Source organism: Anguilla anguilla, chromosome 14 (assembly GCF_013347855.1).
Source record: "Anguilla anguilla isolate fAngAng1 chromosome 14, fAngAng1.pri, whole genome shotgun sequence".
Classification (NCBI taxonomy): Eukaryota; Metazoa; Chordata; class Actinopteri; order Anguilliformes; family Anguillidae; genus Anguilla; species Anguilla anguilla.
In genome coordinates this window covers 21,187,812-21,202,109 of record NC_049214.1, presented here as the reverse complement: position 1 = coordinate 21,202,109, position 14,298 = coordinate 21,187,812, and the positions used below count along the sequence as shown (strand labels likewise).

At 49.3% G+C, this 14,298-nt stretch overlaps 1 protein-coding gene across 7 annotated transcripts in view; it reads right to left on the bottom strand.

Annotated features, from left to right (window-relative positions):
- The window catches only part of LOC118212409 (WD repeat-containing protein 7), a 161,564-nt gene that overhangs the window by 95,481 nt on the left and 51,785 nt on the right, over window positions 1-14,298 (bottom strand). For all 7 annotated transcript variants that reach the window (XM_035390244.1, XM_035390245.1, XM_035390246.1 and 4 more), the window contains one exon: window positions 4,811-4,924. In XM_035390244.1, coding sequence (XP_035246135.1) covers window positions 4,811-4,924 — 114 coding nt within the window. The remainder of the gene's footprint in view (window positions 1-4,810; window positions 4,925-14,298) is intronic.

Sequence of the window (14,298 nt, the reverse complement as noted above, 5' to 3'; positions counted from 1 at the left end):
TCCCACTGTTTTCATATAATTAACGATATACTCAACCAAGAGTTAAAATGAGGAATAAAAGTATACAATTAGATTTAGACAAAAATTAATAGGATGGCAACAAATATTGGTATTTCAAAATAGTATTTTCTGATTGCGAACAATCCAAACTGTAATGGCAAAATTAACTACAATCATACTGGATAAATAAAAAAATTAAAAAAAATAAGCTGAATTAAATTTCCAGAGATTTGGCGAAACAAAAAAGAACCAATTGTTGCTAAAAAATAAAAATTTAAAAAATTAAAAAAAAACTTTCCTAAACTGCTTTAAATCATTATTCATTCTACGAATGCCTGCTATACACAGCTGGATGAGGCAAATATTTAAAGATACAATTCTTCCTCAACAGAAACAGTCCTGCATAAAGAACAAGCACTGAGCACCAAGGAAGACAAAGAAGGCATTTCTTGCGTCTATTTCAGATAAACGTGAATATGTCAATGACAGATCCAGCAACGTCAATAATCCACATATTTCAGACGTTATCCTGAGCAAAGCTTGGCGTTTAAATCTATAAAAAGTGAACTTACGTTCCTAACATACTGCCATTGTTTTGAGGCTGCTGCGCGTACAGTGTGGACATTGTGTTAACATGACAGCCCAAAAGCTGCTTTCGGGTAGAAGGGGCCATTTCGTCAGGCCTTCGGTCGAGCGCTATTGTCGTCCCTCAGACAGGACAGCGATGCCGCCGCAATCTTTTCTCCGGTAACGATCTGCGGTCACTTTAACTGTCAGGCTGTAAAACACCGCGCCGAACACGGCCTGCCGCCCTGGCGCGGAGGAGGGCTCTGGCATCGCTCGCTCGCTCGCTTGCGCACGCGTAAACTTAAAAAACTCGCCGCGCAACGACAAACGGCAAGCCAGAAAACTATTTACACGCAGCCGAAAAAATGAAAATACTAAATCTGTTTCCCATCAGGAGCAGGGCTTCCCACAGAGGACGGGCGCTGTTATCTGCAGAGCCGCTGCTGTCTGCAGAGACTCACTGACGAGACTTGCAGGCCGTGTTCAGCGTCCTTTTGTCGCGAGGAAGAGCGGACGGTTTCAGCGAGATTAAGAGAAGACACTTAACCACATTAGGTGCCTGAGACGGATTTTTTTTTCCACCCCCCCCCGATCGATGGTAAAGGACCGGCCCCCTGAGATGACGGCACAGCTCCCCCGTCCGCCATCGCGTGCAGCCGGCCGCACGCATCCCCCCCCCGTCGCCCCTCCCCCCCTGCAGGAGGACCTTTCACTCATCGTCATAAAGAGCATTAATAACCTCAGTAACCCTTCCCCGCGTTCGGCCAGCGCGGTACCCGAAAGGTCACTTTGTTTTTTAATTCCTGCTGAAGCCGGAGAGGCCCCGGGCCGAACGGCACACGGTACGCATTTTTACCGTCACCGCCGATGGAATAAAGTTCTTAAAGAACGGCGAGCCGGGCCTCTTGCATGGCATTAACGTTAGCGCTGCAGGGACGGAGCGAGCGTCTGGGCTCGGCAGCAGTCGCTGGCTCTCAGCGCTGAAAATAAAAATACACTCGCTGGCCCGGCCTTCTGCAAGCAGTCAATACCCCAGACATGCCTGACAATTTATCATTTTTCAGCTCTCATTTTTCATGTATTGACAATGTGTTTTTCCATTTATTTTCGCAGTATTAAATCCGTTAGCCAAGTTAACCACAACAGAAATGTGGCGGTGGCCAAGTCGGGTGGCAATTCCAGGGTGATTTCGGAATTCTGCCTCAACTTTTCCCCAGACCGAAGTATCGCGCATTGAAAGTTCATCCGGAATGACTGAACGGCCTCGTTCTTCCCCGGCACGCCGGTCCGCACAGCCTGGCGCGGGGCTTGGGCACCTCGGGCAGCTCCACCCCCGGGTTGGGATCTGAGACAAAGGAACGCTCGCTCGGAACGCTGCTGTCACAGCAGACGGTTCATTAAAGCCCAGCGGCAGACTTCATCGCGGGATCAGCGGTGCTAATCTACTAATGAAATTCCGGCGCGAGGCGGACGGGACGGAGATAAAAAAACCGCGAGTGCGCTAACTTCGGCTACAGATCACGACAAAGCGCATTCCCATCGACACCGAAGCCTGCTCCGCTGCGGCTGATTTTTTAATGGGATTAGCCCTCAGATGGAGGTTTGATGCACATTGATCGAAGGGCACTAACACCATGAGAAACATACCCTCCACTCCTTTAACCCCCATTGGCTAATAGCACCACTCCACATACGGTACACAAGCACTGCAGAATTCTCTGCTTGGATCAGTTAGTGCAATACGGACCACTTTTATAAAACAAAGGTAGTGAACACTCTTTACGTTTGGCTGATTTCAATAATGCAGGCATTCAACATTGCAAATTCAGTAAGATAGGGTATTTCAATGGATATGAAGCACTGTTGCTCGTAGGGGTGGGATAACAGCAGTCGGTATGTACAGTAGCGTAGCCCAAGGTGCCACACAACGTAACTGTGTTTTCACACAGCTAACACTCTTCTCACCTCCACACACACATACACACACACACACACACACTGCTATGGGCACTAATAGGTGACAGACATACGATCAACCAGCAACTCACATTACCAGCACAGGACAATAGAGTTCTACCAAAATGTAGAAACCAGCACACCCTGAATGAATTAAATCCTGGGCTTTCAAAAAGCCTCTTGGGGTCCTTGAAGGTACAGCATGGGGTCCCTGGCCAGACGTGATATACAATGATTATATATAAATTTGGAGAAAGTATTTCCAAATATAAAACTTTTTTTTTTAAATATAACCAATTTTAACTTTTGATTAGTGCCCTGGATGTCCTTCAGCCTGGGTGGAGGTCCCTGGACCATAAAAGTTGAAAACCCCTGATTTAAATCATGGAAACCTGAAACACAAAGATCATTTTCCCTGAAATGGGTAACCAGCATGACAAAGTGACAACGGCTGCCTTAAGGAGATTCAGAAATGTAACAATATGACTACGGTTTACAAGGAACAAGGAAGGTGCATTCGGGATTATAATTCCTACAATCACTCTTGTTTATTGGCTAAGCAGACCAACAACCCATTCAACCAGGAAGCTAACTAAGCCGCACATAGCTCCAGTCCACACAGTTTATAGGCAACACTTCATTTCGCACATTTACTGCTCTGTTTTGTCACCTCATTTATTTATCCATTTATTCGTCTCCAACGATTGTTCTCACTCCTCCATATCGCTTTCATTTCAATAGACATAAAGCTACAAAGCACCCACGCCAGAGCTTCTCCAGCTAGCCTCCGCCATAGCGCTTCTTAATATGTTCCTTCCTTTTATTGGGGCGGGGGGTGTTTCAGTGGCTTCCATCAGTCTGGTGGCCTGGAGCGATGGCGGCTCGGAGGCCATTAGCCCTGCAGGTCCCCCCCCCCCCCCCCCCCCGCCCCTCACTACCCCATAACAAAGGGGACGATATGCGGAGCACCCAGGTGGACTCCACTCCACCGTTACACTCCCACTCTAAGCAGGTGGTGTTCTTCAGGGCAACAGAGCAGAGGAGGTGTTTTGCACAGTGTCTGTGAAACATCAGAGCTAAAGCAGCTGTACAGAGGGAGATTAGGGGCCGGGCTCTTTGGGGGAAAGGGAGCCCGCTGTCAGAAAGCAGCAGGTGATGGATCGCGGGCCTATCCCCCCCCCCCCCCCCCCCCCGTCATCGCCGAGCGGCCTCTCTGTGTTCAGGAAGGACCCGTCTTCAGCCAGGCCGGCCAGCCGCTCACAGAGACGGCGCACCTCATCTCCGACCCCCGACGCACGACGCACCCTCGTCTTCACGGAAGCCGCTGCTCGATAACGGAGGTTTTTAAAGTGTGTCATGATCCATACCCCGATCCGATCCATAACCATTCAAAGGCAGCTCACAGCGTGCGCTAAGTGTTTGTTTTACAAGTTCTTAATTACTCCTGCACTGCTCCGGGGAGCTGCAAATACACTGGCCATTCTTTCAGAGGTGACCACCGCAGGCTCGGTGTGCCTCCGCGTCGCTCAGCGACACGCGCAACACGGGCTCTAGCGTGTCTACATTAAACCTGGTGTTTCTCTGGGGAGGTCAGGGCTTCTGTCAGAGGATGTGGAGTGTGAGCGGTGATGTCACAGGAGGACTGCTAGTGGACAGAGCCGACCGCCACACAGCGAATGAGACGCTTCTCGAGTTCAGGCTCGTCCGATGCAGGTCATATATATAAGAGAAAGTTGTTCAACTGCACTCACAGAAAAAGACACTTGCAGACACAAAGCTTTAACTATGACACAAACAATACACAGAAATGGACCATTTAGGAGAGAAACTGCCAGATTTACTCATTTCCAAGTAAGGGTACTCTGACCGATTTAAAAATATGTATGACAATCTGCAAAAAGTCCAAGTAAGAAATAGACACCCAAGAATGGTATGGTATGCTTTTATAGCTCTGAAATGCACATATGACCAAATGTGCTAAAAAATAAATTAAAAAAATAATTAAAATGTATAATAATTTATAAAAAATGAAATTTTATGACAGAGGATGACAATTAAAGTTTATATGTATGCAAGCACAAATTCGCAAGCAACATTAACCATCTCTGATCTTGTTTATTTGATGAGTAGAAGGCTTGATTGTGTGATAGTGTGTTCACATTTTTCCTGTTTTCAGATAGGATTCATTTAGTGTAATACACTGTGTGACACAGCCCTCATCCCTCCCACTGCTTGTTGTGTGCTGGGGGTGAGAGTCGCAGGTCGTGGGGGGGTCAGGGGCTCTTACCCGCAGTGATGTCATCATCGGTGACGTCCATCTCCTCTTCCGGGGCCTTGGGCTCCACAGGCTGGGGTTCAGGCGGGGGAGGGGCAGGCTGCGCCACCTCGGCGGATGCTCCGGCTGCAATGACATCACAAACGCGTCACGTGACCGGGAAACTCAGCCGGCCTCTGCCCACACGCAACGATAATCAGACGAGTTCAGGTGGCACTAACTCAAGCAGATCAGGGGTAATGCAGTCAAATGAGACTCACACCCAAGGCTAATTTTCTCTTTGTCCTCACGTCCCTGTTAAGTAGCTTATTCAACCCATTTCTCCAATCTGAAGGCCTGCCAGCGGTTTGTATAAGAGAGATGCTTTATTAGCCTGTAACCCCCTTCACGATCACACCCATTTTTATTCACCGGGCTAATTTAGCCCTTATCCTAGAATTACCAATTAAAATAAGCTTTTCATTAGAACCAGGCAAATTAATCAATGCTGCTTTGTGCACAACACATACTTAAAGCTTGGGATGAGCTAATCACTGCTTTGTCCTCATTACAGAATGATCCCTTCCTTTTCAACATGAATTTTTTTCCTGTTCTCTAAGTGCGAAACGGCCACTTTGAAGCACCGCGTTCTCAAACGCACGGCGCTCAAACCAAACAGAGACGTCGCGACAGATTCTCCCCCGTCCCGAAGCTCGCCGAGGCACTTCTGTTGCCATATCGACAACTTTCCTCCAATTACATTTGATGAAGTGAGGGTGTTAGCGAGTGGAGGATCAGATTGATTAATCCCAGCCTCCCAGAGAACACGTTCCTTTATGTTTCAATTAACCTCGCCATTGACCAGTGACATATTTAAAGAGAAATTGTTTTTTTTTCATCCACCCCCCCTCCAAAGTAGAGGTAAAACAGAAGAGCACAGCAGGGGCACACGAGCCAATGACATGCCCCTCTGACCGACCTGGGTGGGATAAAGAGTGCTCAACGTGACATCATCAGTGACACGTTTACCAGTTCCTACGTTCAAGTCCACAGCTGCATCCACGTCTGACTTCAAACCACAGCAGTCCTTGCAACACGAGAATGCCCACTCAATTCATCCGTGGATTCTGCTTCTGCTCTATTCATTCAGGTAGCTGCACAGTGATTCCAGCCTTTGAATCTAGTATCTGACTCTTAAAGATAATCCAACAAATTACATAAAATATGCTAAATAAGAAAAAAGTGCTAAATAAACATAGCATGCAGTGTATACTACAACTTGAGACAGGAACATTAATGAAAAGTAATCTGAAAATGAATAAAAGCTTGAGACCAAAGAAAGAAAACAGCCTGATAGAAAATTCTGGAATGTGACTGCTCAGAGTTATGGCGCTGGTGGAGAGAAGTGCTCCTCTGCGTGGGGGCCCCCCATCCCCGCCCAGCCCACCTCCGTAATGGGGGGGGGGGGGGGGGGACCATAACTCACCGGCTGCGGCGCGAGAACAGAGAGGCCCTCCTGCAAGGTCAAGCGCTGCGTGTCGGGGATGACACACGGCTTCGACCCGGCCTCGTTAACCCCCAGGGCCCCAGCACGCGCCGCTCCCCCCTCCCAGGAAGGGCCCGCCTCCCAGACCCGCGAAAAACCCCGCGCCCGCCCCCAACCCCCCCCCCAACCCCCCCCCCCCCCCCGAGCACGCCACCAATGCCTGTCTCTTAAATTATGAGTTACCAAGCTTTTAAAGGAATCGAATTGTATTCAAAGGGCTGTATAGGAGTTTAACAATACGCCTACCGTGTCACGGGGCCTGCGCAAGCATATATCATTTCCATGCCTTAAATCAACAGGGAACCAAGGGCTTCTGGAACCTGTATTTCACAACAGAACGGATACAAAATATACGGTTGTAGGCATGGAATCTGCACATATACACAGACGCCTTTATAATCGTACTGCAGCAGGTGAGGATGACATTTTTACCCAGGCAGGTGCGGTTAAAGGCCTTAAGGTGAGCATCCAGATGCACTGCACTCCTGCAGGGCTAAGAGCAGTGTTCAGCTGCAGATTCCCCACCTCCCCCCCCAGCCCCCCCCAGCCCCCGCTGGTCTCACTGGCCTGGATGGACTTTAATCGCCCGGCCAGTCAACCGTCCCCCCAGGTCTCCCTGACCCCTCAGGCCAGCAGCTGTGGTCCGGTGAAATCCGCCCCGCCCCGCCCCGCCCCGGGTTCCACTCGTCCCGGGCGGATGAGTCGGGCTTGAGCGGTGACGGGGAACACAGCCGGCCCTTCTGTGAGGGGAGAGGAGGGGACCTCCACCCTCCAGGCTCAGGCAGGCGTCCCGTCGCCCGCGGTATCAGGGCGGGGCGCCCCCCAGAGGCCCGGTGCGGGCGCGGAGGACCCTCGGCTGCCGGGCAGGGAGGGGAGGAGTCAGAGCTCTCGCGCAGCTGGAGCGGCCTCTTTGCTCCGGGTCACCACGGGAACCGCTGCTTCTGCAAGCCCGGGTCCCAGCCTATCAGCTGAACAGCGCTGGGGTCAAAGGTCGCGAGCGATTCAGGTAGGGGCTGAAATGAGCCGTGCTGCTCACAGCAGCGCTGAGACAAACACACGAGCCTGAAGCCCTGCGAGACCCTGCTGCAGGGGACGCGCTGAACCCAGAGAACCGCCCGCCTCTCCCCTGCTGAACCGCTCTCTTCCCCTCCACCCAGAGATCAGCCCACTGGCACCAGGGGTATTTCATTAGAAATGGCCACTCACAGCTTATGTGAGCCTTTTCTGTAATTCTACAGGAATTAATGAAAGAAAGCAGGGACATTTATGACGATTTCTGTTCGTCGTTTCTTCATGAGTAAGATAAAAATCATGACTGCTTATGAAAGATGTTATGGAAAATGGAAGGAATAATTCTACAGGCCCATAAACGTTGATTACAAAACACTTTCATATAGTTGATTAGCATAGATAATAAACCAGTGGTGAAAAAATGACCCTCAAGCACACTTACTGAAGTATATCGCAAAATAGAATTATTATATAGCAAAATAGAATTATTATATAGCAAAATAGAATTATTATACCTTAGCATTCCTTTGGGGGGGAAAATGAGCACATTTTATTTTGGTGGGAACTCCAGAAAAGACTCAAAAGCCCACGTCTCTGCTAAAGTGTCTGCAGTTTCTTCTAAATTTCTTCATTTGCTCCTTCAGTGGCCGTGTCAGAGTATTACAGTGCAGCGCCCGTATGGATTTCTTTTTGTTTTTCATCAGTAGGCCCATTTTTCAAAAGCAATACAACAATTATTTTTTTAATTTATTTTCCATTATGATTTTTTTTCCCCTCTTCCCCTGCACAGGCTGGAAAAAAAGAAAGGAAGAATTGCTCGCCTCAGTCAGCATTTATTTGGAAAAAACGCTGGGCTGTTCGCTCAAACCAACTTTGTGCTTTGTCTTGGCCGTTTGAAGGCAATAAGCTCAGTTTCCACAGGAGAGGCCTATATATCACGTGGGGGGGGGGGGGGACAGGCCCATCACCGAGGCATCGGGCCGAGCTCGTGCCCCGCGAATGAGGGCTTCTTCCGGAAGGCAGCGGCCAAGACGTGTGCCAGTGGCCGGCCGCTCGTGTTGCCCTTTAACAAGGGTTGCGTGAGACCCTTTAAAAGATGGCGTGCTCGAGGAGAAGGAGCACGATGCATTGCAAACGCATACATCTTTGGCCCAGTTCTCAGTCATCTCTCCCTCTTTCTCCCTCCCTCTCTCTCCCTCGCTCGCTCCCCCTCTCCCTCTCTCACTATGATAGACAGAAGAGCTGCCTCATATTAATTCCCCTCACACCAAGTTTATCGATCCAAGGCCAGCTCCCCAATTGCATTACACATACAGGCTGTCTGCTTTCTCACACCCTCCAAAACACACACAGGCACACAAATAAAAGAGAGGAGAAAGAAAGGAAAAGAAGACAAAAAAAAGCAGAAGGAGAAAAAAAAAGGGGGGGAGCAACGGAAGATGGGGCCGGCGTGTCTTCGCAGGCGGACGATCCGAAGAGCTTTGGACGCGGTGCGGTTTGCGTTCTCAGCTGACCAGCCCCCTCCCACACGATTGGCCCAGATCAGGGACCAGCTCCACTGCCAAGCTTTTTTAATTGACAGCTTCTTTTATAATGGCCCACACCCCCCTTAAAAATCCAGGGTTCCCAACTGCAGAAGAACCGCTCGAGATACAAACATATCAGGAATGGAGGTCACTGGGAATTCTGAAATGTACACAACTTTGAACATGACGTCAAATCTTTTCTTGATTGGAAAGACTTGACTAATTGCTTATATCACAAATTTTTTAAATAGGCTACTATAATTTGTAGATATATGCTAAATGAACCAATAATCAAATAACAATTTATTAACCATATACTACTCTTTTGTGATGCATCTTTGTTGTGTCTGTACAGTATCTTCCATTCCATAATGTAGCGCACAGCAGCACTCCGAGAAGCAAACGGAACAGGAGGACCAGATCATGCACAAATGCTTGCGTGTGCGTGCGTGCGTGCATGTGTGCGTGCGTATGTGTGCGTGTGTGCATGTGCGTGTGTATGTGTGCGTGTGCATGTTTACACACACGTTTCCTTGTGTAGATGCAGGCTGAATAGCAGTCATGTGAGTCGTCGCATAAACAGAGGAAAACAGTTGGGATAAGAGCTGGAGCACAAGGAGGTTCTAAAATGGGGGAGAAGAAAAGGGGATGCAGTCCACAAAAGGCACCCCCCCCCCCAAACCCCACATTCTCCCCCGGCAAGGTGGGAGAGGGCCGGGAGCCGCGGAGCTGGAAATAAAGGAGGGGAAATCCTCCCATTCAGCCGGCCCGGGCGGGAGCAGCTGCCGCTCGGAAGGGCTTTTCACGCCGGCGGTAATGAGGGACTCGAGTTCACGGGGAACGTATTCATGAAGCGCCCCTCTCTCTCTCCGGCCGCCCGGCCGCGCGCGCCCTTTCCAGGGCCGGTCCCGCAGGACGCCCCCCGCAGGACGCCCCCCGCGTGCGCCCGCGTCGCCCTTCCGGAGAGGCAGACCCGGGGCAGCCCTGAACGTGGAGCGCGCTCCCGGAGGAAAGCACCGCTCCGAACGCCCCAAACACATAATGAGCGAGCCAGGGAAGATGGTCACATGACGCCGCTTAGAAAAACGAGTGCGCGTGCGAATGTTTTGGAAATGGCGTGCGCAGTGAATGCACTTCCAGAAAACAGCCCAGACCTATTCTACCATGCTTTTTTCTCATTTCTATGGTCACCTCTTTCTCCACATACAGCTGGCTTTAATATTACAGTGCACTTTTCTGCAACAATAAACCTGTGGCAGCACCACAATCAAAGTTAACCAAGGCGATTACACCCCTCTGGCTCTGGTTAACTGTCTGGGCCCGAGCTCAGGTCAGGAGGACGCGCTCTCTAATCTGGTTAAAGGGTGACGGTCCTTCCCCATTCCCAGCCCCCACACAAAGAGGGCAGTGCACCTGCTCCCCCCCATGGAGATGAGCCAACAGCCCGGGACCAGGAGCGAACAGAACACACCGCGCCTCTCAGGGTCTTTACACACACACACCCACTCTTCCCGCTGCTCATACAGCACCGCTGCAGCTGCTCTCTAATGCAGCATGCTGCACACAGGCTACACGCTCATACAGCACAGCTGCTCTCTAATGCAGCATGCTGCACACAGGCTACACGCTCATACAGCACAGCTGCTCTCTAATGCAGCATGCTACACACAGGCTACACGCTCATACAACACAGCTGCTCTCTAATGCAGCATGCTACACACAGGCTACACGCTCATACAGCACAGCTGCTCTCTAATGCAGCATGCTGCACACAGGCTACACGCTCATACAGCACAGCTGCTCTCTAATGCAGCATGCTACACACAGGCTACACGCTCATACAGCACAGCTGCTCTCTAATGCAGCATGCTACACACAGGCTACATGCTCATACAGCACAGCTGCTCTTTAATGCAGCATGCTGCACACAGGCTACACGCTCATACAGCAGCATGCTACACACAGGCTACACGCTCATACAGCATAGCTGCTCTCTAATGCAGCATGCTACACACAGGCTACACGCTCATACAGCACAGCTGCTCTCTAATGCAGCATGCTACACACAGGCTACACGCTCATACAGCACAGCTGCTCTCTAATGCAGCATGCTACACACAGGCTACACGCTCATACAGCACAGCTGCTCTTTAATGCAGCATGCTGCACACAGGCTACACGCTCATACAGCAGCATGCTACACACAGGCTACACGCTCATACAGCACAGCTGCTCTCTAATGCAGCATGCTACACACAGGCTACACGCTCATACAGCACAGCTGCTCTCTAATGCAGCATGCTACACACAGGCTACACGCTCATACAGCACAGCTGCTCTCTAATGCAGCATGCTGCACACAGGCTACACGCTCATACAGCACAGCTGCTCTCTAATGCAGCATGCTGCACACAGGCTCATACAATACAGCTGCTCTCTAATTCAGCATGCTACACACAGGCTACACACTCATACAGCACAGCTGCAGCTGCTCTTTAATGCAACCTCATTGGACAAACAAAAATATTTCACAAGGCCTTGTTTGTCCTCTTATTTGTTTTTTCTTTTTTAACCAGGTGCATAAAAGTTAATAGTGTACATGTGATTTTTAAATTCTTAACTGACTGGAGAACAAAATTTCAAGCTACAATTAAGCATTTACAGTATGTTAGATTATTACTATAGTAAAGTATTGATCTTTTTTCACAGAGGACCCCTTGGCTCTTTAAGTAAATGGCACTCAATCAAACAGACAACTCTGGGAGAGATAAGTGGCAGTTATTGTGTTCACCTCCACTATTCTATGAACACAATCCACATCAAAATCCTCAAAAGAATTCTCCCGTTTCTAGTAAATATGTTCTGTTTCACAGGCAGGAAAAGGTCAGTTATTTACTCATGTATTCTCAGACTTATAGCTCCACCAGGCAAACGCCAACAGGGCACAAATGACCTTTTCAGTGTGTTGAGATATAACACACATGCTAAAAGTGTTGTTTGAGGCCTCAAGATTAAGAGTGGCACGACTCCAGAAGGAAAAGCAGGGAAAAAAAACCTGCCCAATACTACAGACTAACTCATGTAGTATCTCTACAGCAGTACTAGTCAATAAAGGTTCTCACATCGTACCAGCTAATCAGTCCATACTAGTCAGTATGGGCACTTATTCATCATCCCTGAATTCATCAGTACTATTACTTATGTGGGTGTGAGATCCAAGCGCACTTACGCTGAAGAACGGTGTGAGCTAGGAATTAGAAGGTAATGAGGGTAGGTACGGGTGAGTGAATTACACACGCAAGGACAGGATAGTCCAACAGTTAGATCAGGACCTGCGATGCATTTAGAAAATGATTAGAAGCAAAGCACTTACGATTGGGCAAGCATAAACCAGTAACACCAATAAAACCCAATAATAATAAACCGACGGCGAGAGCGTAGCTCATAAGTAACGGCACGGCGAATGAAAAGAATGAAATTAAAATATGAAACGATGGCTTGCCGATGGATGCACGCCATCGCGCTTCCTTTCCCTGTCTGTTCCCGGTTTCCCGGAGGAACGCGCTCCGACATGGCGGCTTACCCTGTTACTGACGGGGTTCAGACTGTCCTGCGCCCCAAACAGCCTTTCACCGGCCTGCTGCACCACACGGCAGCCGGCTCCACGCTCCCCAAGGAAGCCCACAGGAGCCGGAGCACAGGCACCTTGATCTATAATTTGCGCCATATCTGAACCGAACCGCAAGCTCAAATCCTTTCAGCGTTTGAATTATTTAAGGAACAGTTCTTAGCACCAACTGGATTAACTGAGAACCAGACACTTACTTGCATAGGTTTCCTGCAAAGAAATACTTATTGCAACAAGACAATTTATCCTTAATGCAAAGGGATTACAACCCATTAATTTAGTTCCTTTTTATTTCTAATCAGATCGATTGTATTAAAAAGAAATATCTTGTTAAGACTAAACATGTTAGTTACATTTTTTATTAAAAAATTCTTATAATTATAAAAAATAAGAAAATAACTAAGATAATCACATTTAAGATGAAACTGAAGAGAAATCATATTGAAGATGAAACTTTTGATTAAAAATCGAGTATTAGCGGTGAATGTCCTCACAGCTCATGATGGGATGTAAAAACGAACACATAATTGCTATTGATTTATACTGATAAGGCTCCCATTGATCACATGGCTGGGGGAGGCATATTGAGAATATTGGCGCTCTGGTGCTGTGCGGCTGGTATGATCGCGACATGGCCGCCGCGTGATCGGTGAGCCATGACCCGAGGCGCAGAGAAACTGTGAGTGTGTGTGCATGTGCCTGTGTGTGTGCATGTGAGAGTGTGCATGTTGTGTGTGTGTGTGTGTGTGTGTGTGTGTGTGTGCATGTGCCTGTGTGTCTACGTGTGCGTGCGTGCGTGTCTGTGTGTGTGCACGTGAGAGTGTGCATGTTGTGTGTGCGTGTGTGTGTGTGTGTGCATGTGTGTACATTCATGCGTGTGTATGTGAGTATGTGTGTGTGCGTGCGTGTGCGCATGTACGTGTGAGTGTGTGTGTGTGCATGTGTGTGTGTGTGTGTGTGTGCGCATGTGTGTGTGAGTGCGTGCGTGCGTGCAGGTCTGAGTGCCTTTATGTCTACATGGAGCAGAGAATGTGAAGGTCAGCTTCCTCTTGATTCGGTGCAGCACACAGAGAGCGTTGTGGCGCTCAGAGCAGTCTCAGAAAGTGCGCAGCGGCGGCAGCAGCAGCAAACAAAAGAAGGGGGGGAGTCGGTGACCTGGCAACCTTGCGCCCCTGCCGAGGTCAGCCCCTGCGACACTCCCCGCGGTAACACTACACTGACCAGCGGCCATCGTCATGGCAACCGCTCCCCTGAGCCGCCACCAGCGTCCCGTCAGTGCTGGCAGGCTCCAGTGGTCTGTAACTGACAGCCAGCAATTCCACTTCCAGGAATAAAGAGCGGGAAAGGGGGTGGAGGACGGGGGGAGGGGGGGGGGGGGGCAGGCTAAGGTACAGAGCTTTTTAAGTGGGAGGGAAGGAAGCCGGGAAGAAGATGGAGCCCTCTCAGCCCTTTTGGTGAAACTCTGAGGGCTGAGAGGCTGAGCTGCAGTCCCCCACCCCCACCACCCCCACCCCCCCCGGGAGTACGCTCCGCTGGCATCAATTATTAAAGTCCCAGTCTGAGATAAAAGCTACTCCAAACTTCAGTCTTTTCAAACCTTTCAGACCCTCCTTTCCTTACGCCCGGACAAATTATCAAAGCATCAGAAATCTTAACATTTCCAAAAGGGTACTAATACATTTTTTTTTTTTTTTAAGAAGAGGCTCATTATGTCTGCAGGCTTGCGTTCAGAGCCTGACATTCCTTAACAGGTTTATTTCTCGGAAAGCGGCGTCTGTGAAAGCCACCGGACAGAGCGCTTCCCGTTAAG